The sequence below is a fragment of the Scomber japonicus genome, chromosome 23, assembly GCF_027409825.1.
Source record: "Scomber japonicus isolate fScoJap1 chromosome 23, fScoJap1.pri, whole genome shotgun sequence".
Taxonomy (NCBI): Eukaryota; Metazoa; Chordata; class Actinopteri; order Scombriformes; family Scombridae; genus Scomber; species Scomber japonicus.
The window spans coordinates 6,491,549-6,515,672 of NC_070600.1; the positions used below are offsets into that span (position 1 = coordinate 6,491,549).

Below are 24,124 nucleotides of genomic sequence, written 5' to 3' on the forward strand. Positions count from 1 at the left end.
ACCTGACTGCTGTCCAGAAGGCCATCATTGACACCCTCAAGCAAGAGGGTAAGACACAGAAAGAAATTTCTGAACGAATAGGCTGTTCCCAGAGTGCTGTATCAAGGCACCTCAGTGGGAAGTCTGTGGGAAGGAAAAAGTGTGGCAGAAAACGCTGCACAACGAGAAGAGGTGACCGGACCCTGAGGAAGATTGTGGAGAAGGGCCGATTCCAGACCTTGGGGGACCTGTGGAAGCAGTGGACTGAGTCTGGAGTAGAAACATCCAGAGCCACCGTGCACAGGCGTGTGCAGGAAATGGGCTACAGGTGCCGCATTCCCCAGGTCAAGCCACTTTTGAACCAGAAACAGCGGCAGGAGCGCCTGAGCTGGGCTACAGAGAAGCAGCACTGGACTGTTGCTCAGTGGTCCACAGTACTTTTTTCGGATGAAAGCTAATTTTGCATGTCATTCGGAAATCAAGGTGCCAGAGTCTGGAGGAAGACTGGGGAGAAGGAAATGCCAAAATGCCTGAAGTCCAGTGTCAAGTACCCACAGTCAGCGATGGTCTGGGGTGCCATGTCAGCTGCTGGTGTTGGTCCACTGTGTTTTATCAAGGGCAGGGTCAATGCAGCTAACTATCAGGAGATTTTGGAGCACTTCATGCTTCCATCTGCTGAAAAGCTTATGGAGATGAAGATTTCATTTTTCAGCACGACCTGGCACCTGCTCACAGTGCCAAAACCACTGGTAAATGGTTTACTGACCATGGTATTACTGTGCTCAATTGGCCTGCCAACTCTCCTGACCTGAAACCCATAGAGAATCTGTGGGATATTGTGAAGAGAAAGTTGAGAGACGCAAGACCCAACACTCTGGATGAGCTTAAGGCCGCTATCGAAGCATCCTGGGACTCCATAACACCTCAGCAGTGCCACAGGCTGATTGCCTCCATGCCACGCCGCATTGAAGCAGTCATTTCTGCAAAAGGATTCCCGACCAAGTATTGAGCGCATAACTGAACATAATTATTTGAAGGTTGACTTTTTTTTGTATTAAAAACACTTTTCTTTTATTGGTCGGATGAAATATGCTAATTTTTTGAGATAGGGATTTTGAGTTTTTCTTTCCTTTTTTTCCAAAATCATCAATATTAAAACAATAAAAGGCTTGAACTACTTCAGTTGTGTGTAATGAATCTAAAATATATGAAAGTTTAATTTTTATCATTACATTATGGAAAAGGATGAACTTTATCACAATATGCTAATTTTTTGAGAAGGACCTGTATATATATACACACACACACACACACATATATACATATATGTATATATATATATATATATACATACATCATACATACATACATACATACATACATACACATGTCTCATGTGACTGTTGTACTCATACATAATATATTATGAGACATATAATAATGCAAAAGCAGGATTTTACTGTTGTGGGTTGAAATGGAGCTAATTTTCAAGTCATTTATATAGGACTGTAACTAATGATTAGGTTCATTATAGTTCCAATTGCTGATTAATTTTACTATAATTGTTTAGTTGATTGGTTGGTTTATGTAAAATAAATGGAAATGATGATAATAATGATAAATAACATAAAATCAACAAGTATAATTACAATCAAATCAAATGTAATGCTTTAACTCTTACAATTCCAGACTCCGTATCTGCAGGACCCTGATCATACCAGTTCTTATTAGAGGCCATCTCTTAGTCTAACATGACTTAAAAGGACTTTGAGAGAGGTTCACCTGTTTTTGCTGTCCCTTTCTGCACCTGTTTCTAAAGGCTGGTGTCTTACATTTATCCTTGCTCATTTTTCTTTTCTGTTCTATTAACCCTAATTCTGTTTTTCTTTTCTTTTTTACAGAGTAACCCCCCTATCAAGGACCTCCAAAGCTCCTTCCAGACGCTACTGTAATGTACAGTACATATGGAAGCCTCTCCAAAGGACAACATTATTGCGGATTTGGTGTGCAACACCGCCACCCCATGTCCAGCCAAGTAAGTGCACTCTCCAGCTCAGGCCTGAGGGCTGCTGCTGCTCAGAGCTGTTTCTCCTTTATGAGCGAGATATGTGACATCACCACTAGCCAATCCCGGTTCATTATTCAACTTCTACAAGTGTGATGTTTGGATGCACAGACACTGGAAATGGGTTCCGTATTTGGCATATTCATAGATTGTGGAATAGATGCAATTTTGAGGATTTTAAATGAGTCATTGTGCTTTTATTGTAGAATAAATCACACACGCATTAATGTTCCACTTTCCACTTGAGATGCATGTCGAGAGGGGGGTCTTGAAATATACATAACTGAGCAAGCATATAAAAGAGCCTCAAAAATGCAAAGAAAAGGCTTTGTAATGACCAGTAGTGCTCAAAGTAGGTTTAAATACTTCAGTGCTTGTCATTAAAATGTAGAAGTCATTTGTAGCCATAACATGTGACCCCATTCTCAATACATACTGTTACATGTCAGTCCCCCCGCCCCCCTCCCGTTTCTCTAGTGTATGAACCCACAATAGCTTGATCATTAAATTCATCAAGAAATATGCACAAGAAATTAGATTTAATCATTTTATTTTTATTATGATTTTGAAGACAACATAAAAGTATACATGGTGGATATTACATTTGTAAATTGTTAACAACATGCCCCATTACCCTCAAGGAATTGACCTTCATTTTCAGTTAGTTTTGTGCAGCATTCCTGAGTCATTAGAGAGAAAATGATAATACATTAAACATCAAAAGCATCAATTATTTTCCACAAACCACTTAAACCAGAGCCTTAGATTCTCATAGTAGTAAGGAGTCAAGGACAGCCAACACATTAGTGTGTGCATCGCATAGTGAAACCACTTGTGGTCACAACCCAAAGTGTGCCCAGGTCATAGCTCAGGTGCTTGATGGACATGCACATAGAGACGAGGCGCCAACTTGAGCCTTGTGGACGACTGCTGTAGATCCCGATTCTGTTGAGAGAGGAGATGGGATGAGATTTTATGAGTTATGAAGACTCTCCACCTTTTGACATTACTTATCTTTAAACAGGATTTACTTTTAAAATGATTCAAACACAGTCGTCTTGAGGGTTATTATAGCTGAAACAGGCAGCATCACAGTGATGCATCATGTTACTTAAGGAGTAATTATTTTTATTGTCAGTTTCATTTCGTAAGCAAGCATGCTGGAATTTCATGCATGGATTTTCTGTCTCTTTATATCTTTTCTGGTAGTTGTATACAATGTTTGATACCAGCAATTAAGATAAGATATTCCTTTATTAGTTCCACGGTGGGGAAATATTATAGCAGTCAGTGGATAGTAAATAATAGAAAGAACATCAATAAAAAGAATAAATAAGTAAGATACAATACAATAAACTAAACCAAATTAAAGATTAAATGTCGTATTGTATTTACTAGAATGTTGTGTGAATGCTTTAGGTTAGAGTTAAACAATGCTCTCAGACTGCAGCAACGACAGGCTTACCTTTGGTAGACCTTGCCTGTTGTAGTCACTACAAAGACACTTCCATCGGTCCCCACCTCAACCATTTTCGCAGCTATCCCTGACACGTACACCCAGCCAGACACGCCACAGGTGGTTGGTGTGACTCTCTGTCAGAAGAGGCATACATAGAGTTATGTAAATGGAGTTTATGTTATTATATGATAATGAGATTTCACTGGCGCCGCAGTGTCTAACCATGACGTAAAGTCGGTTGCTTGAGTCCACTCCCCAGCATCCATACAGTGGGCCGCAGCTGATGTACGTCAAAGCCCTTGACATGGAAGTCCAGCTGAGGGAGCCTGTTCCCTTGTAGGCCAATGCTGTGGCACTTCTCAGACAGTAGGCGGCGTTGGAGCTGGTGTATATTCCAGCAACCTGGCCATCACCTCCAGCATCCACCTGAGTCATAGTCAAACCTGTAGACACACATAGTTAGTTATAAATGTGTGAAATGCATACTGCAAACATTGTAAGTCTCTCAGAGCAGAGTACTGCATGAGTGCTTTTATATCATTTAGTAAACTTGATTCAACTCATCACATTTCATCACGTGAAAATAATGATAAAAAATGAATCATAGTTACCAGTAGATGGAAGAAATTTGCCAGATACATATTTGTGGACTTTGTTCGAGGTGTCAACTCCCCACAGTCCTGCAGGTCCCACCGAAACATGCTTGACTCTAGCAGTTGTGCCCAGGTTGTACCAGTGTGTATTAATGAGGAAGTATGCATAATTGCTGGTGGTTGTGGCGACGACTTTCCCCTGCCCAGCATCAATCTGTTTGACGTTATACAGCCTTGGACCCTCGTTGCAGGTCCAGCCTGTGAAGACAAAATCATCAGTGATGCAAAATCCAATATTTTCACCTTAAATGACTACAACAAATAACTTTATTGGATTTAAAAATGTTGTAAACAACAGGACCTACCATGACTGATGGCCAGGTGACATAGCACGAGCAAAAAGGCTGCGACAGCTTTCATGATGTCTCCGTGTTTTGGAGTCTGTACCCTGCAGTGCACCTCTGGATGTACCTCTGTATCTCTGTGGAGCTGGAGTTCAACGTCCCATCAGGTTGGTCTGGCTTATATACTCTAGGTCCATAGATCTGAACCACGTGCTTGACTACAGCCAAAACTGGTTCTGCAGGCACTTCGGGGAAGTTATGAGGGAATGTGGAGTAATTATATGACTGGAAAGTACTGATATGATAATTGACACCCAAACATTAAAAAAAAGATATGCCACAGGTGCATCATTCATAAATCTTTTCATGTATTTCTAATGTAAATGTATTGTTGGCCCAAAAATTCAGAAGATGATTGCAGAAAAAAAACAAAAAAAGTTTCTGTTGTTTTTTTTGTTCATTTCTGTCATTTATATATATACATGCATCCAATAGTTAAAACCACATCCTTTAGAATGACTACAGTCAAATGCTTATCATTCATTATGTATATTTAAGTGCAGACAATTTATAATAGTAGTATTAAAAGGTCCAGTGCACAGATTTTCAGGTTGATCCTTGTGGTTCTAATGTGGGAACCTTAATGTGAATTACATCAAACTTTCTGTGTTTTCAAATATCTCTCTTCATGCAACTGCAAAGGTCTGCCAGGCTCTGGATATCAACACAAACTAAAAAACACGTTTCCTCATCTTTTGGAGTGGTGCCTGAAAGGACAAAAATGAGCTGGTGTGCAGCTCTCAATACGTTTGCATTAAGTTCGGCGCACTGTTTTATGATCCTTATACAATGGTACTAATTAAGTCAATGAGAAAAAAACATTTTGTTCTGTTAATGCCATGCCAGCTTTGTCTCTACTAACAGGTTGCTAAAAAACTAAACTAAACTTAGCACCTGCATTCCATAAACCATCAGTGGCTTTGTTCTAGGGGAATCTACAACACTTTTCTCAGTTTTCCCTAGTCATATTGCACCCATTTTCAACAGAAATTCACATACTTCACTATATAGGTGATATAGTTCATCGTATTCATATTTACAGTGCTGAAATCATTTCTTAATTACACGTCCTAACTGGTTTTGCAGGAGTTCCTGGACGGCATGCGGAAATTTTGACTATTTACTGTAACTGCTCGTTTCAAATATTCACCTTGCCAACATCTATTATACACCCTGCATATTTTACATACTTTAAAGGGGAATTGTTGTTATAGCAACATTGTTTGTTGGAATAGAAAGAGAAATTGATGTCCCTATGAAGATGTGGCAATAACCCAGTAACTTCCACACCCTGAGCTCAATAGCACTGACTGTAACCACAGATATTGTACCTTACTGTTATTTTTGCTTTCGTGTCATACAGAGTTTATGCAGTGAAGTCTGGTTTGCACATTTTATCTCTATAATACTTAACATGCTGTATGTAGTAAATAGATTAAGAGGTCTAATTTATCAAATCAAAAACAATCTTTGATTTAGAAAGCAGAGTAAACATGTAGCCTACAAACAATAAGATAATAACAAAAACTATGAATTGTTGTTGTAAATCTGGTGAGTTTCTTGACCTTTCATCCAGAGCAATGATAAAGCCAAAGGTTCGAGTCCTGGCCCGGCAGACCTTTTACGCATGTCACATCCTCCTCTCTCGTCTATGCCAGAAGAAAAAATCTTTAACAAAAAAAAATTAAAAAAAGGTTGAAGGGTTTGAAGGGAACAGGGCTAGCTTTTTCACCCTGCCTCCAGTCTTCATGCTATGCTAAGCTTTCCCCTCCTGGTTCTAGCTCCATATTACCTCAATGAGATAGGGAAATGGTATATTTCCCAAATTATCCCTTTAAAATTGTTTATGCACATGTTACAGTACCTCTTACTGTTGTGAACAAATTATTAAAAGATAAAGGAAAAAGCAGGTCTGACTAGGCATTTCTGTAACTTTCTGGACTGAACCAATAGAATTCCAAAGCCACTACTCCTGTCTACCTAACCTCTGACAAACTACACTGCATTTGAAAGTAAGTGCCACCAATTCATAACCTACACAACACACCATGTGTCACAATGCTGTTTGCAGGTGGTTTAAAGTCCACAGATGCATCTAATATTAGTCCTGCTTGCTACAGTTGTACCTCTACAGACAGTTGGAGTGGGAATATGATTGTGGTGGATTGATGGCACAGCATTGCTGGTCTCTTTCCTCCAATTGTGGCATTAGTTTTGGCTCCAGCATTAATCACATCCAGGCTAGATGAGCCATTACATAAATATGAAGAAATGAGGGTTATAATTATATGGTTTAATATGATGCCATCTACATTTGACACACACGTGTTATGTGTGAACTGTATGCTACTTGCTTTGAGGCTTTGCCAGTTGTCTACATAGTATGTTTCACAGAAGTATTTGCCAAACTGGCTTGCCCACTGAACTACATGAGATAACCCTGAGACCCTGTTGAGTAAATGTGTTGAGAAATGTGGACCCCTGGCTGATGATCCATTTCACCACAGTGTTGGGCTGAATTCGCTAAGCTCGGCCTCCTGCAGGCTTTCCTTCCATTACCCAAACATCTCACATGTGAACCCTAACAAGCAGCTGGCTGGCCGGCTCAACGCCAAATTGCACCAAATTGTTTTCTTTTGATATTGTTTGTGTTCTTGCTTGCCAGGTGGAATCAAAGCACATCATGCTGACGAAGAGAATATGAAGCATTATTATTCATGTTCAAACTGAGAGAGGAAGGGGGGCATTTGATAGAGAACACCTCTCAAAAACAAACAAGTTTATTTTCCATCTGCACTATTTATCTGTGATGATTCAGATTGTGTAATGCATCATCTCTTAGTAATCCAGTCACAGACTTCCTTGTGTTTTCATTTATACAGAGAAAAATGGATTTGAAAATGTGTCTTGTGCCAAGGTGGTAATAACTAACATTTGTGTAGATTTGTATTTGTATTGTGGTGGATGTGTTACAGGGTTTTCTGACTCAATGGCGCCTCTCACTCAGTAAATGCAACTGTTCATTGTTAAACTTTTGTAGTTCATTACAGACATGTCTGAGTTAGGATGTAGCTTAGCATCTAGCACAAATACAGCATCTGGACATGGCTAAGCACACTCCAACACCGATGTCTCTGAACAACATGTTAGCAGTGCGAGTGGTGAAATGAATCTAAATGTTTTTAACTGTCACAGACATTCACTTGTTTCATGGTGATCAGTGACAATACAGATGTTCGGGTAATGGAGGAAAGCCTGTAGGAGGCCGAGCTCAGTGAATTCAGCACAACAATGATGTGAAATGGACCATCAGCCAGGGGTCCCTTTTCTCAACACATTTACTCAACAGGGTCTCATGCTGCCAAATACCCTATATTTGCTGCATGTGGCCTGGCTTGCATTGGTGGTTTTATGCTTTCTATTAAACTAAGTTGCTAAAGCACAAGATCGTGTGCCTAAAACCACTGTCTTTCAGGTAAATGTGTACACTGAAATAAATCATTAAGCCATACGTAGATCAAGTAAGTATTAAAAGAAGTGCATATTGAGGTTCAAGATGGCGCCCTACTCTCTTCAGTAGAAGTTGCTCACTGTGGGGCAAACACTGAAAACAGCTTTAACAGCTCTAAAATGTCAAACAGTGCAGGAACTTCAGAAAATATGAGAGACAGTGAAGCAAAGCAGCGCAACATGTGCTGTGATCTTTTTTTCTTTTATACAGTCTATGGCTGTGATTGAGGTGGATGGGGTTGCTGCAAGCTGCTAACGCTACCTGTAAACTTTAGCTGAAAGATTTTAGCCAAGTCGATTCTATTTATATAGCCCAATGTTACACTGTGTCAAGGAGCTAAGCAGACCTACTGAAGGATGCTAATGTTACCTTTAAACTAAGGCTGAAGGATGCTAACATTATTGTAAGCTGATGTTGAAAGATGCTAACGTTACTTCTAAACCTGATGCATACACTTTACTTGTAAACTGAGGCTGGAGGATGCTAACGTTACCCGTGAATTAACGCTGAATGATGTTAACGTTATCTGTAATCTACCTTTTACTGAAGGATGATAACTTTATTTGTAAACTGACACAGAGGGATGCTAACATTATCTGTAACCTGACACTGAAGGACGCTACTTCACATATCCACATGGTATTTATTAGTTTGTTTTTGCCTGATCCATACTTAGTTCTATTGTGTAATATATATTTTCATTGTATAATTCAGGTTTTTATATTTTTAACATTAGTAATTAAAATAAAATAAGATTGTAGTAAGCAGTTATGCTCAGGGCATCCACATGGCCAGCAGCACCCTTGACCTAAGTTGCTAAAATTTTAATATTAAAGTGTAGCCCTTTACTTTTTCTACAGCCTCTGGTGAAACTGAATAGAGGTTGATTTGATACTAAACAGGTGAGTGTGTGTGCACTGCAGGAAACATTAATGCACTCAGAGATTTTATATTTTATGTGCAGCACAGAGAAGAAATTCATCTAGAATCCTTCACCTCTGGCAAAAATGGTAATACTTTCATCTCATGTCATTGCCAGAGGTGCATGTGTGCATGTATAGAGCACTACAGCCATAATATGAAGTGATCTGTAGAGGTTAATTGGAAAATGCGAACTTTTGATGTGCAGAAAATTGAAAATGGGCGCTAATAACCATTGAAGTCTCTCTTTCATGTTGGCATAGCTTTACATGTAACAGTCACGAGGGTGCATGGCCCTACTTTGGTTTTGCAGGTATCATACACGAGATCTGAAGCAGGCTTCATTAAACATGGCTGAACTTTGATCCTAGCTCAGCAATAATGATGTACATTGAAGTGGAGATAGAATTTTTCATAAGTCATCAAAAGACTGTGGGTAATTTAAAACAATTAAAAGTAGTATTTGATTTCAGTGACTTCAGTGCACTACAAATGAAAGTAACATTTTATATTTCAATATAATCAAATGATTGTTTTTTCTCAGTAGCAGCAACAACAGGAAATCAAATAGCTTCAAAAATGTGCACAGCAGAAATCAACAGAAAGCTGGATTTAATGAGATCAATATAAAACATTCTCTCAGATGGAGCTAAATCAATAATAATGGGGCTGATGTAGGATCAGTAAGTGCACCATATTACTACAATGGTAGGTAACTGCAAATTTAAAGGGGTACTCAACTGATTTAGTATTGCACTTCCATAACAATGGGGGAATTGCAAGAGATAGATTTTTTTTAAATGATGGTAAAAATGAAGCAGCAGAAGCTGAGATGCACTGATTTTCAGTCCCTAATATAGGTCACTAGATCACACTAGATCCGACACAACCCATGATGCAACTCAATTACATCTTAAACACCAAATATGGACATTTCCCTGGGACAAACTCCATATCCCCACTTTGTAACACAATTATATTATTATTTTATTAATAGTCTCTAAGCCCAGGCTGAAATAACCATCAAAATATCATAAGGAATTTTTTTCACACTTTGGAAAGCCACAGAACACATTACACAACTGGGTTTATACAGTTGTTTTCAAAGGCTAATATATCTAATACTGTGTAAAATCAATCAGTCAAGCATAGCTTTATAGAAGCAGTGGCTTAGATGGACAATGGATACTTATGCAAGACTACATAAGAGATATTTATGTAAAGAAGTGTTTTGACTTTTCAAGATATAATGCCAGTAAAATATATTTAAAAAGTAGGTTTAAATACTTCAGTGCTTGTCATTAAAATGTAGAACTCATTTGCAGCCATAACATGTGACCCCATTCTCAATACATACTGTTACATCTCAGTCCCCCCCTCCCTCCATTTCTCTAGTCACGTGTATGAACCCACAATAGCGTGATCATTAAATTCATCAAGAAATATGCACAAGAAATTAGATTTATTCATTTTATTTTTATTATAATTTTGAAGACAACATAAAAGTATACATGGTGGATATTACATTTGTAAATTATTAACAACATGCCCCATTACCCTCAAGGAATTGACCTTCATTTTCAGTTAGTTTTGTGCAGCATTCCTGAGTCATTAGAGAGAAAATGATAATACATTAAGCATCAAAAACCATCAATTATTTTCCCCAAACCACTAAAACCAGGGTCTCATAGTATTAAGGAGTCAAGGACAGCCAACACATTAGTGTGTGCATCGCATAGTCAAACCACTTGTGGTCACAACCCAAAGTGTGCCCAGGTCATAGCTCACGTGCTTCATGGCCATGCACATAGAGACGAGGCGCCAACTTGAGCCTTGTGGACGACTGCTGCTGATGCCATATCTGTTGAGAGAGGAGATAGGATGAGATTTTATTGATTTGATTTTGAATTCAGGATTTTGTATAGAACACGTACTTTTAAAATTATTCAAACACAGTCCTCTTGAGGGTAATAACAGGCAGAATCACAGTGATGCATCATGTTACTTAAAGGGTAATTCATTTTATTGTCAGTTTCATTTCATAAGCATGCATGTTGGAATTTCATGCATGGATTAACTTGAAAGTTCTCTTACAAACTTTAAATTTATGCTTCAAGGTGATAAGCCATATTACTTGAATTTAATATATTTTGGTTTTCTGTCTCTTTATATCTTTTCTGGTAGTTGTATACAATGTTTGTTACCAGCAATTAAGATAATATATTCCTTTAGTTATTAAGTATTAATTTAGTATTAGTTCCACGGTGGGGAAATATTATAGCAGTCAGTGGATAGTAAATAATAGAAAGAACATCAATAAAAAGAATAAATAAGTAAGATACAATACAATAAACTAAACCAAATTAAAGATTAAATGTATTGTACTAACTAGAATGTTGTGTGAATGCTTTAGGTTAGAGTTAAAGGATGCTCTCAGACTGCAGGAACGACAGGCTTACCTTTGATAGACCTTGCCTGTTGTAGTCACTACAAAGACACTTCCATCGGTCCCCACCTCAACCATTTTCGCAGCTATCCCTGACACGTACACCCAGCCAGACACGCCACAGGTGGTTGGTGTGACTCTCTGTCAGAAGAGGCATACATAGAGATATGTAAATGGAGTTTATGTTATTATATGATAATGAGATTTCACTGGCGCTGCAGTGTCTAACCATGACATAAAGTCGGTTGCTTGAGTCCACTCCCCAGCATCCATACAGTGGGCCGCAGCTGATGTACGTCAAAGCCCTTGACATGGAAGTCCAGCTGAGGGAGCCTGTTCCCTTGTAGGCCAATGCTGTGGCACTTCTCAGACAGTAGGCGGCGTTGGAGCTGGTGTATATTCCAGCAACCTGGCCATCACCTCCAGCATCCACCTGAGTCATAGTCAAACCTGTAGACACACATAGTTAGTTATAAATGTGTAAAATGCATACTTCAAACATTGTAAGTCTCTCAGAGCAGAGTACTGCATGAGCACTTTTATATCATTTAGTAAACTTGATTCAACTCATCACATTTCATCACGTGAAAATAATGATAAAAAATGAATCATAGTTACCAGCAGATGGAAGAAATTTGCCAGATACATATTTGTGGACTTTGTTCGAGGTGTCAACTCCCCACAGTCCTGCAGGTCCCACCGAAACATGCTTGACTCTAGCAGTTGTTCCGAGGTTGTACCAGTGTGTATTAATGAGGAAATACGCATAATTGCTGGTGGTTGTGGCGACGACTTTCCCCTGCCCAGCATCAATCTGTTTGACGTTATACAGCCTTGGACCCTCGTTGCAGGTCCAGGCTGTGAAGACAAAATCATCAGTGATGCAAAATCCAATATTTTCACCTTAAATGACTACAACAAATAACTTTATTGGATTTAAAAATGTTGCAAACAACAGGACCTACCATGACTGATGGCCAGGTGACATAGCACGAGCAAAAAGGCTGTGACAGCTTTCATGATGTCTCCGTGTTTGGGAGTCTGTACCCTGCAGTGCACCTCTGGATGTACCTCTGTATCTCTGTGGAGCTGGAGTTCAACGTCCCATCAGGTTGGTCTGGCTTATATACTCTAGGTCCATAGATCTGAACCACGTGCTTGACTACAGCCAAAACTGGTTCTGCAGGCACTTCGGGGAAGTTATGAGGGAATGTGGAGTAATTATATGACTGGAAAGTACTGATATGATAATTGAAACCCAAACATTAAAAAAAAGATATGCCACAGGTGCATCATTCATAAACCTTTTCATGTATTTCTAATGTAAATGTATTATTGCCCCAAAAAATCAGAAGTTGCAGAAAAAAAACAAAAAAAGTTTCTGTTGTTTTTTTTTGTTCATTTCTGTCATTTATATATATACATGCATCCAATAATTAAAACCACATCCTTTAGAATGACTACAGTCAAATGCTTATCATTCATTATGTATATTTAAGTGCAGACATATAGCCAATTTATAATAGTAGTGTTAAAAGGTCCAGTGCACAGATTTTCAGGTTGATCCGTGTGGTTCTAATGTGGGAACCTTAATGTGAATTACATCAAACTTTCTGTGTTTTCAAATATCTCTCTTCATGCAACTGCAAAGGTCTGCCAGGCTCTGGATATCAACACAAACTAAAAAACACGTTTCTTCATCTTTTGGAGTGGTGCCTGAAAGGACAAAAATGAACGGGTGTGCAGCTCTCAATACGTTTGCAACGATCCACATTAAGTTCGGCGCACTGTTTTATGGTGTTCATCGCATTCATATTTACAGTGCTGAAATCAGTTCTTAATTACACGTCCTAACTGGTTTTGCAGGAGTTCCTGGACGGCATGCGGAAATTTGGACTATTTACCGTAACTGCTCGTTTCAAATATTCACCTAGTTTGCCAGCGTCTATTATACACCCTGCATATTTTACATACTTTAAAGGGGAATTGTTGTTATAGCAACATTGTTTGTTGGAATAGAAAGAGAAATGGATGTCCCTATGAAGATGTGGCAACAACCCAATAACTTCCACACCCTGAGCTCAATAGCACTGACTGTAACCACAGGTATTGTACCTTACTGTTAGTTTTGCTTTCGTGTCATACAGAGTTTATGCAGTGAAGTCTGGTTTGCACATTTTATCTCTGTAATACTTAACATGCTGTATGTAGTAAATAGATTAAGAGGTCTAATTTATCAATCAAAAACAATCTTTGATTTAGAAAGCAGAGTAAACATGTAGCCTACAAATAATAAGATAATAACAAAAACTATTGTTGTTGTAAATCTGGTGAGTTTCTTGACCTTTCATCCAGAGCAATGATAAAGCCAAAGTTTCAATTGCAGTTTGGTTTTCTTTACACTGACCAATACAGCCTTTTGTGCTAGCATGACTGTTGATTCTTAGCCTTGCTAAGGTGTGAATTACATGCAGGTGGTCGAGTGGTTATGATTGCATGCCATATACACAGCGGACCCCAGTTCGAGTCCTGGCTGGCAGACCTTTACGCATGTTACATCCCCCTTTCTTGTCTAAGCCAGAAGAAAACATCTTTAAAAAAAATACATTAAAAAAAGTTTGAAGGGAACCGGGCTAGCTGTTTCACCCTGCCCCCAGTCTTCATGCTATGCTAAGCTTTCGCCTCCTGGTTCTAGCTCCATACTACCTCAGCGAGATAGGGAAATGGTATATTTCCCAAATTATCCCTTTAAAATTGTTTATGCACATGTTACAGTACCTCTTACTGTTGTGAACAAATTATTAAAAGATAAAGGAAAAAGCAGGTCTGACTAGGCATTTCTGTAACTTTCTGGACTAAACAAATAGAATTCCAAAGCTACTACTCCTGTTTACCTAACCCTAACCCGTCTCCCAGATCCACCTTCTGATTGAAAGTCAGCTTCTTCACTGCTGTACAGGAGGCAATCTTTTCCATCCAGATTGCAGGAGAGAGCATGTGTGAAGTCAAAAATAGCAGTAAAATACATCCATGCCTTATCCACCACCACTTATCTGGGCCTAGGTCACACGGTGAAATACATTTCTAGGCCAAACGAAAAGGAACAGTTCACACACATAATGAATCTGCATCAAATTACCCTCAGTGGTCAGTCAATGCAATCTGACATGTTGAGTAATAGCATGTATGTCCAGTATTTTTGGAAACAGAGTACTAAAACAGATGAATAGAAGAAACCTTACATGTGAAACAAGGATTTTTTATGAGGGCACAGACTCACATGTCATGTGATGATACTGTAGCTTAAAAAAAACAGATGATCGTCAGTCACAATAATATAAAGAGACTATTGTTGTGTGCTTAGTAGCTTCTGGCAAGTGTCGCACATGGAATTCAGTCTTAACCTGAGGGCACAAAAACAAAACTGGAGCGGGAAGGCGGAGAGGTTGTTATTGTTGTTGTGCGTGTGTGTGCGTGCGTGTGTGTGTGTGTGTAGGGGAATGGAAAAGGTGTCGAGAGAAGTTGTAAAGCTTCTTATAGAATCTCCTCTGGCTGTATTGATCGCGAAGACGAGCGCAAGCATGAAGAGCTCGGGGGAGATGGGAGGTTGTGATGAAATGATACTTCAAATTTCAATGGAGAAGAGCGTGCAGCAGCGGTGTGTGTGCATGTGTGTGTGTTGATGGGGAGGTGGGGTGCAGGAAGACAATGAGAAAAAAGAATCTGATGTCTCTGAGAGACTTTGCTGGTTTGGGGGGGGGGGGGGGGGTGGTAGGACAAGAACAAGGATGGAGTTGAACTGAGGTGGGGGCAGCAAGGCAATAGAGAGGGAGACAGGAAAGACTTTGCTATATTCACCACATCTAAACCCAGCAGGAAGTGTCCCATTTTTACAGCTCAGCAACACCAAATGTGGAAGTAAGAGGTACACTGCCCCCTGTGCCCCCTGAGCTTGTTAAAACGAGCATGCATGTATGTGATAGAAAGATTTTTGAGGGAAATCACACCAACAGTTTGGGGGAAGAATTTAATAGAAAACTTTGATTATTTTTGCTATTGAGTTAGTTCAGGCTAACAATACTAAATGAAGAGCGCATCAGGCCTTGTTAACAGATCACATAGGCTCACAAGCAGAGCATTTACAATTTCGGTGACCGCTCATTTGTCAGAGTTGAGATCAGAAATTCCAGTTATCCTCTGAGCAGTAACCCCGTGGTGCATGTATTATGCTTGGCTTATCAAGCATGAGTTAATGCTGGCTGCCGGATGTCAACATGTCTGTTATACCTATAAAATCTTGGATTTCAGGACCATTTCCTGTTGCTGGTTTGCATTTCCTTCTCACCGCAGTTTGTTTGGAAAAGACTGAAATTGACATTCTGGGTCTTTTTGTGCAGCTCCGTTTCACTGCATGATTTAAATAGATTTGTGATGTGGTTTGTGTAAACCACTCCCTACATGACTGAACCAACGATACTCATAAATCTATTTAATTAGCAAGATTGACATTAAATGGGTTAGATGACAGACTAGTCAAACCTGCAGTGTAACCCGTGTCAGCCGTAGGTCAGACTCTCTACTGCTGTGTTGAAAGAGAAGCGCTTCAATCGTGTGGAGAGTTTATGCAAAGTGAGAATGTAGAGGTTATAAATGCAAATGTTTTGTCATGACATTTCATGTTTTTACTTTGTCATTTCCAATGTCAAACTTTGGTCAGGACATTTTTTGTTGGATAAAAACAATATGTATAATTGTGTTTTGTGGCCATTTCAAGTCAGTGTTATTTATATAGCACCAAATCACACGAGGAGTTATCCCAGGGCGCTTATCACATGGGGCAGGTCTAGAGCATACTCTTTATTTTACAGAAACCCAACATTCCACCATGAGCAACCAAAAAACCTTGAGCTGAATCAGGCTCTTGGTGGATCTGTCTTGACCGGTTGAGTTGAGAGAGAAAGATGGAGGGGGAGAGGAGAGAGAGGCACAGAGAAGCACAGCAACAACAATAATATAATAGAAATATGACTAACAAAAGTAGCTCTATATGTCTTTTTGTCTATTATATGCAGGCACACACACAAAGAGCTTGACTCTACAAAATGTATTTAATATGTGTCATAACCTGAACACATTACGTCACTGGTGCCAAAAACGTAGTTTGGATTGATTACAGCACATGTCCACCACTACACAATGTTATAATAAAGCAAATTGATGTTAAAATGACATGAGCCACGATTACAAATTAGTTTATGCCTTGAAGCCTGAAATGTGTTATGATATTGATTGTGTTACGATAGAAATGCCCAGCAAATACACTTCAATTCTGTTACCTTTAATCATTTAAACTACTGGTTATATACTGTACCATCTGATATTGCCCAATCATCAGGTCAGGATAATGCCTCAGAGCTCTTTTTCACTCTCCATCAAAACAGTTTTGGCAGAAAACACGATTCTGACAACTCCTGACAGCACAGACCTTGCCAATAACTCTGTGTAAATGGTTTTCGAGATCGTTAAAAATATTGGTAGGGACAGTTTTGGAAATCCCCATTTACAAGCCCCTTAAATCATTTTGATTTAAAACCCTGTTTGTGTGCCAACATAATCCTTAATGTTGACCGATGTCAGGAGATGTGTACAAAGTCAAATACTGTGATGTCTGTGAAGCCCCTTAGTGTCAGTCCTGTGGTGAGTGGAGACCGTATATTGCACCCACTTTTGCATTATGATACCTATTACTGTCATTCAGCATAATAAGTGAATGATACCAATTGATTCTGGCTGTTCTGAACCTGATAAGTACTGACAGTATTCAAGTGTATACAGTTTGCTGTAATGTAGACCACAACAAACATACCTGCTGCTGAAAGATAATTAAAAAATTTTCTTCTTTATAGTAATTAAAAGTACAAACATTTGCTGTCCTTTGTCTTACATGAGATTGAATTTTCCCATCCATACAAACACATCTGCACTTGCTCACATAGTTGAATTCCTCTCCTCTCTCTATCCTGGAGCATCACTCTATTGCATCTGAATCACTACATTTACATGAGGACTGTGCTTTCAGGTGATCTGTCTGTATTCTATAGGTGCTACAAAGAAGAACTCTGAGAAACTCTTTGATTTATCTCAGAGAAGAACAGAGGAGATCAATCTAAAGGCTAAAAGTACCATCAGGAAAACTTGATTTGAGAGTTTTCTCCTGCATTTTAATGGGCAGAGACTTGAAGTTACCTAAGTTATAGAAACCTACACCAACCAACTTTTCTTTTTGTGATTTTCTCAATGTTCATCAACAGAAACATCAGTCTCCTTGAGGATTTAACAAAACTATAGTGTTATGTTCTGACCATCTGTTTTGAATATGTTCAGATTCTGAGAATTCACTCTAATGCAGCCACAATAATCTCATTTACATATTATGTGTTCTAGCAGTCAGTACCAAGTCTTTAGTTGGGCATGGCAGGCAGCTATATACTACAATGACCATGAGCCTCAGCGGCTGCTGTGATGTTGTTAGAAGTCCGGTCAGATGTGTGAACAAGAGCTAGGTACGAAACAGCATGCCACACCCAGAGTCCAAAAGTGAACTGAATTAAGCTGCTGAATCTTTTAACAGGTATGCTATGCTATGTGATTGGATGTTTCTTACCAAAATACATTTTGAAGTGCATAAGCCTTTTGACTTTTTATCATTTAACCAAATATTTTATAACCCAGTTGCTCATTTTTTCTACTGATGTAGCTTTTCAAATCTCTAAAGGTCTCTGCTTGTTGCTGTTTACAGGGGCTGGCCCTTTAAGGCAGCACCATCAGCAACATTGGACACACCTGGGTCCAGTATACTCTGAGTATGTAGGTATACTGGAGTACCATTCAGTTGAGTGAGGTCTTTTCTTCCAGCTACAGAACTAAGAAGACAAATAGGTAAGAAACTGTAATCAAAGTAATTTATTTCTTCCAATGTCAGCTTGGATTGGGATGAATGAATGAATGAATGAAATATCTTATTTTGACCCCAAAGATTAGACATGTGTTGTAAGGGAACAGAGTAGACAAAGCAATAAAGGCCACACATTGTTGTGAATGTAGCACTGATTGTTGTCATACTTTCATACTTAGAACAGGTAAACCTCTGTTCCTGTGATGGATGGCCTCCATCAGAGAGCAGATATAGTCAACACTCAATGAAGAGCCTCAGGGTGGGTCTCTCAGGCATTGTGCAGTCTAAAGTAACATGCGCACCTGTGTTGTCCGTTGTCCCCCAGGACAGTGGCATACTTGGAGGCTTAAAAGTGCCAGAGGTGCCTTTGACCTTCAATAAATCAGTCTTAGGCTGAGCTGTCAAAGAGGTATGATGCAGCTTCATGTAGAAAAGAAGGATTTTTGAAGGCTGACACAGAAGAGAAAAGTAAAACAACGTACTGCACTTGTGAGTAACTTATGGATTGAAATGCACAGCAGCATGTGAGATTTATGAGTTTACACCTGATGCCTCATACCTGCTCAGCGGTCTGTGAAAAGTGAGTCTGTTTACCATTAAACAGGATGTAGCTCAGTTTGGTGCTATTTAGGGTCAAGGTAGAGAAGAACAGAGCACTCACAGGGAGGGGAGGGGGGGGGGGGCAGAATAAATTGGATGCAGAGAGACAATAAAAGAGAGGGGAAGGATATTCTTTGTAGATCCTTGAACAAGAAAAGAGTGATAAAATACCTTCAACTTTAAGCAGGTATTTGATTCTTATAAGGAGACTCATGATAAAGTAATCATGAATCAACAACCAAACCTTGCTGACTCACTGAAATGCTGCTCTTTTCCCAAGAGAGCACGATGTGGTGTACTGTATGTGTCAGTGTTTACATCCTGACAGTCTTCTTGACGCTCCGTGCTGTGGAAGTGCAAGGAGAAGCAGTGTGGGAGGAAGAAAAGAAGGAGGGGGAGGGAGGGGGGAGGTGAAGGACTCAGCATGCCTGTCTCTCCGGTGAGCCTGTGGGAGGCCGCATGATTAAAAGTGCAACACAGGCTGTATCAACTCACACGCAGGTGCCAAACTCCCAAGCAGACAACACGGTGATGCCATTTAAATGTCAGTTAGACCCACTTAAAGTAAGGAGAGGGAAGAGAAGATGGAAGAATGGAAGAGACAGTACTTTTAATCAATCGATGCTGTCTTCTTGATTGTCTAATATGATGCGAACATCTGTTTGCTGCAAAGCGAAAACATCATTTCCTCATTAATATTGCATCATAATTCACTTCTGTGGTATTACCATTCCAGCTCAGCGACACACCCGCAAATGGAGCCACAAATCAATCCGGCATTAAACACCCAAATGCCAGCTAAACTTCACTCGTTTCCTCCTTTGGCACCGTTTCAAATGCGTATGTTTTTTCCCGGTCGGTTTTTATTTATTTATTTAGGGGGGGGGGGGGGGTTTGTTTCAGTCCATTACCCTGACCTTCACTACCTTCCTGTGATGCTTTATGGTTTGCAGATGGCGTGACAGCTCAGCGATGACAGATAAGGTCATCGTTTAATGTTTGTTTTCTTAAACATTTTAAATGTGTAACTGTAACATATCGGCCCTGATGGCTGTCTATTTGCAATGTGCATTTGTTGTCAGGCTATGGTTTATGAAAATAAGGAAAGCGTTGCGATATATTGATACTAAATGCACAGTACTATATAAAAGTCTGTTAAAAGCTGTTCTCACGAGCTTTCAATTCATTATTTAGGGATAAGTTTGTATATTTATATACTCACATACTCTACTTTATGTGTACTATATAGGTTATTGCTCATTGTTATTCATCGGAGAGATCCCCTCATGTTGCGACTGCACTGTAAAACATGGGGCCTTGAAAATAACTTGCAGAGTTTTTGACCACTAGTAGCGCTATGGAGCAATACTTCTATTAGAGACCCCCTTCTGTTTGTATTGTGCACTTGAGAGAATATTTTACATTTCACACGCTATTCCACTAAGAGTTGGTGCTGGTAAAGTGCAAAGAAATGTCAAAATGTGAAGGTAAAGGTTAAAATTTCAAGCTAGCAAACAAGTATATCAACAATGCATGGTGTTAAAATAGTTTTGCAGGTGTTTTGAATGTAAGGAAATGACCTACATACAAGTTGGGCCTCGTGTTTTGGTAAGAAACACATCCTGGCAGTCACGTATAGGTACCAACAATGTTTGTCATAAATAAACGTGTCTACAGGGACATTTCTGTCCACCCCAGCTCAGCAAGGACACAGTGTGTTATGAAACTCAAACAGGGAATTTCAAACTTAAAAAGAGTCTTATATATAGACTATCTTATTATTGCACATCACCCAGCCCTTTTGTACTTCATGCTAGTGATGTGCTTGGAGATGTCCACACAGTGTGTCCAAGACCTACCACTTTGCACTTGTTGCTGCAACCTACACAATTAAAATAATGAAGTCACTTATTGATGTATTTGATGAAGTATTTTGTATCGCATCGTCTCCTGCGATGGCATAGTAGGATCACAGTGCTGTCAGTTTAACCAGCTGAGATGTTTAAATAATTACTATCAGCACACTGACAGTTGTGTTATGGAATATGATGCATTGTGCTCATTGTTGGCAGTGTTTACAGTAAGAGGTTTGCAATGAGTACAATGGATGAACTGTGTTCAGTGTTGTGTAGAAGTGGGAATACTTATCAGAGTAGAGGTTCATGTGTACAAGAGTGGTGGCTTTTCAAATCATCACTGACAGTGTTAATCCTCTTTCATACCATACCATACACAGGAGGACTTTTGCCCTTGTCATTTTTCAAGTTGAAGGCTGTGCTGTCACACGTGTAAGTACGAGGCAACAGAGGAGAGGATCAAAATGCAGATACTGAGGCAGGAGAGGTTGATGGAAAGGGATTTTACTAAATCAATGTTCTATTAAACAGGCTTATATTCAGGTAGTCCAAACAAGCACAAATCCAAAGGGTGGTTCAGCAGGTACAGATAGAACACACGTAATATTGATGGTCTGGTAAGAGGGCAGGTATATGTACACAAGTGCAGACTTGTCCTTTTTATGAACACACTAACACACAGCACTACACACACAGTGTGAGTGTGCTATTATGACATTATTTTGAAAAATATTGATTTTGATCTCTGCTAGGTGTCTGGCAACCTCATTTTGAGGACACAGTACCTGTAAAGCCACAATATGATGTTTTTACACGTTGTGCTTTGTATGGAATAAAGAAACAAAATATAATAATTACTGAGATGTCGAGGTGTTGGTAGATGGATTTTGTCATCTTCAGACAGAGTCAAGCTAGATGTTTCCCCTCTTTGTCGGTAGGTCACTATCAATTAAAATGTATGTAAAGTTTCCAATGACTTGAGTAATGTTTTTGGACCTGCAGCGAGGCTCCACAGCTGTATAATGTTAAACAGATTGATGCTGGGCAGGGGAAAGTTGTCACCAGGGCCAGCAGCTATTATGTGTATTTCCAGAGTGGATCATCTTAGTATAGACTGGGCTCAACTAGACTAGACGTGGAGGATTGTGGGGAGTTGACACCTCAAACAATGTCAACAAGTATGTAGCTGGCAACTTTGTTCCATGTACTGATAACTATGATTGTTTGTTGTTGTTGTTGTTGTTGTTGTTATTCTGGTATGAAAAAATGCAGTTTTTCCTGGATGGGTTTATCTGGTCATCATCATTATAATATAACAATGCTCGTGAAGTGAGCTGCTTCCACATAGAAATATCCCTGAATGACAGATTCATCATGTTTGCAGCATGCAATTTACGCATTTATAGCACATATGGTGCACAGGTACGACTAACCCACATCTATGTGTGTTGTCAGGTCTATCTATGCAGCAGGTGGATGATGGAGGTGATGACCAGGTTATCTGAGAAACCACCAGCTATAACAGCACCTACTGTCTGGGAAGTAGCTCGGCTTTGGTCTACAGGGGAGTGGACTCCCTCATAGGCTAGAATTCCTGGTCATGGACTATCTGCGGCCCCCTGTACGCTCAATTAGCAAAGGTAAGCCTGTACTCCTACTACAGTCTGTCTAAACATTTGAATGGATGTGTTGTGAGCTTATAGATACATTTTGTTATATAATACATACAGCAAGACAAACATCCTTTTTAGTAATGCATATTTTAATCATCATTATCACATCAGCTGCACTCTAATATTCCTTTGAATGTCCTTTAAAGCATTATATTTTGCATGCACCTGCACTGCATGAACAGTAAAAGTCAAAATGTTGCTAAAGGTTTGTAAAACTTACAAACCTTTAAATTTGTGACCTGTACTTAAAGTTTTTGACCTCAATCAATCAGTGTAATGCTGAAGTGCATCATCCTTCAAAGATCCAACACACTTTACTGGATTGATTTCAGATGAGTTTAAAAGCGTGGCCCTTTAATTACAGCATGTAGCTAATGCATATTCATAAATACATGCACTCTGCTGGTATGAAAATCCTACCCCTCTGTGAAAGAAAAAAAAAAAGGCAAAATAATTTCAGAGGCAAATGTTTATTTCGGTTTATGAAAAGCTCTGCAGATGGGAACAGAATTGTTAAGATGGTTTTACAGATGTTTTCAACTCTGGGTCGTGACCAACTCTGGTTTGCTGCTGTAGTTCTCACGCTAATGTAACACAGGTGCTTTATGTGCAGATATGCCAAGTGATTCCATGTTATTGAATAAGCATGAAACAGTTTAATCAGAATAAAAATAGTGCTGTATGAATAAGATGTATACATAGTGGAGAGGAGTGACTACTATGCTTGAGAAAATACTTTAAATGAATGCAGTAGTTGCAACTTCTTGAATTATTTAGGTTTTTTATTTCAAACCCATTGGGCTGTGAAACAAAATAAATTAAAAATAATAAATGTGCAGTCAGCTAGTGCAGTGATGATACAGTAAACCTTGACAGCAATGGATCCTGTTTAAGAAGGGATGTATAATCTCCACCCACCAGTTGGAGAACTTTCTAGTGCTGGTAATGAATATTTATGCTGTTGTGAATGTGGTTCTACTGTATTTTAGCACAGAATTGTAACATTGCTGACAATTTAGGTTAAATGTTGAGTTTCTAGCAACACTAAACATACAAGGCACAACCAAAGGAACTGAAAGACAAGACATTTCAGCGAGGGGAAACAAATAAATGTATTATGGTATGATTAAAATGTGGATGGGATAGTTGCCCTTTTCAGAACCTGATCTCTTAAAGGTAGCTGAGTATTTGGCCTGAAGACAAAAACTATTTGTCATGCTCTGTTCCACTTCCAAGGTCATGTTTTTACATTATAGTTATTATTTCATTCACTTCCTGTTTTATTTTGTAAACACTTTTCTCCCTCATATTTTTGAACGGTTTCCAAGACGCCCAGAAAATCACTAACCGAGCGTGAAGAAGCCGAGGCAGCTTGAAATAAGAAAACATGATAAAAACGGAGATTAAAACAGTAAATTCAGTATTTTTTAATCTGCACTGAACATCACAGATTGTGTCAGAATAAAAGGAGCTGATGCCCTTTTTAAAAAAAAAAGAAAAAAAAAAAAAGTTCCCCCTGTAGAGGGTTTTGTCTTGCATTAGTTTGCCCTCTATTCTGCTTTGTTTTCTTGCATCATCTCAGATCATGCATGTTTTGAATAAGTAGGCCACTCAATGAGAATGACACACATCCCTATATCCGACCCTTTTAACCTATCTCAA

At 39.2% G+C, this 24,124-nt stretch overlaps 2 protein-coding genes across 2 annotated transcripts; both read right to left on the bottom strand.

Annotated features, from left to right (window-relative positions):
- Positions 1 to 2,847: 2,847 nt before the first annotated feature.
- LOC128353361 (fish-egg lectin-like) lies at positions 2,848 to 4,516 on the bottom strand. Its single transcript, XM_053314050.1, has 5 exons — positions 4,462 to 4,516; positions 4,115 to 4,354; positions 3,726 to 3,946; positions 3,510 to 3,637; positions 2,848 to 2,989 (listed from the first exon to the last, which is right to left on the bottom strand). Exons 1-5 carry the CDS (start codon positions 4,514 to 4,516, stop codon positions 2,848 to 2,850), a joined length of 786 nt encoding a protein of 261 aa, XP_053170025.1.
- Positions 4,517 to 10,651: 6,135 nt separating this feature from the next.
- On the bottom strand, positions 10,652 to 12,398 carry LOC128353360 (fish-egg lectin-like). The gene is made up of 5 exons (XM_053314049.1): positions 12,344 to 12,398; positions 11,997 to 12,236; positions 11,608 to 11,828; positions 11,392 to 11,519; positions 10,652 to 10,793 (listed from the first exon to the last, which is right to left on the bottom strand). Exons 1-5 carry the CDS (start codon positions 12,396 to 12,398, stop codon positions 10,652 to 10,654), a joined length of 786 nt encoding a protein of 261 aa, XP_053170024.1.
- Positions 12,399 to 24,124: the final 11,726 nt, after the last annotated feature.

What these genes read in the sequence shown, in the direction of transcription:
- LOC128353361 (XM_053314050.1), bottom strand. Translation starts at nt 4,516, where the DNA reads ATGAAAGCTGTCGCAGCCTTTTTGCTCGTGCTATGTCACCTGGCCATC. An exon ending in TCACCTGGCCATCAGTCATG is followed by an intron (nt 4,355 to 4,461) that starts GTAGGTCCTGTT and finishes TTGTCTTCACAG; the next exon opens with GCTGGACCTGCAACGAGGGT. An exon ending in ACAGGCAAGGTCTACCAAAG is followed by an intron (nt 2,990 to 3,509) that starts GTAAGCCTGTCG and finishes CTCTCTCAACAG; the next exon opens with AATCGGGATCTACAGCAGTC.
- LOC128353360 (XM_053314049.1), bottom strand. Translation starts at nt 12,398, where the DNA reads ATGAAAGCTGTCACAGCCTTTTTGCTCGTGCTATGTCACCTGGCCATC. An exon ending in TCACCTGGCCATCAGTCATG is followed by an intron (nt 12,237 to 12,343) that starts GTAGGTCCTGTT and finishes TTGTCTTCACAG; the next exon opens with CCTGGACCTGCAACGAGGGT. An exon ending in ACAGGCAAGGTCTATCAAAG is followed by an intron (nt 10,794 to 11,391) that starts GTAAGCCTGTCG and finishes CTCTCTCAACAG; the next exon opens with ATATGGCATCAGCAGCAGTC.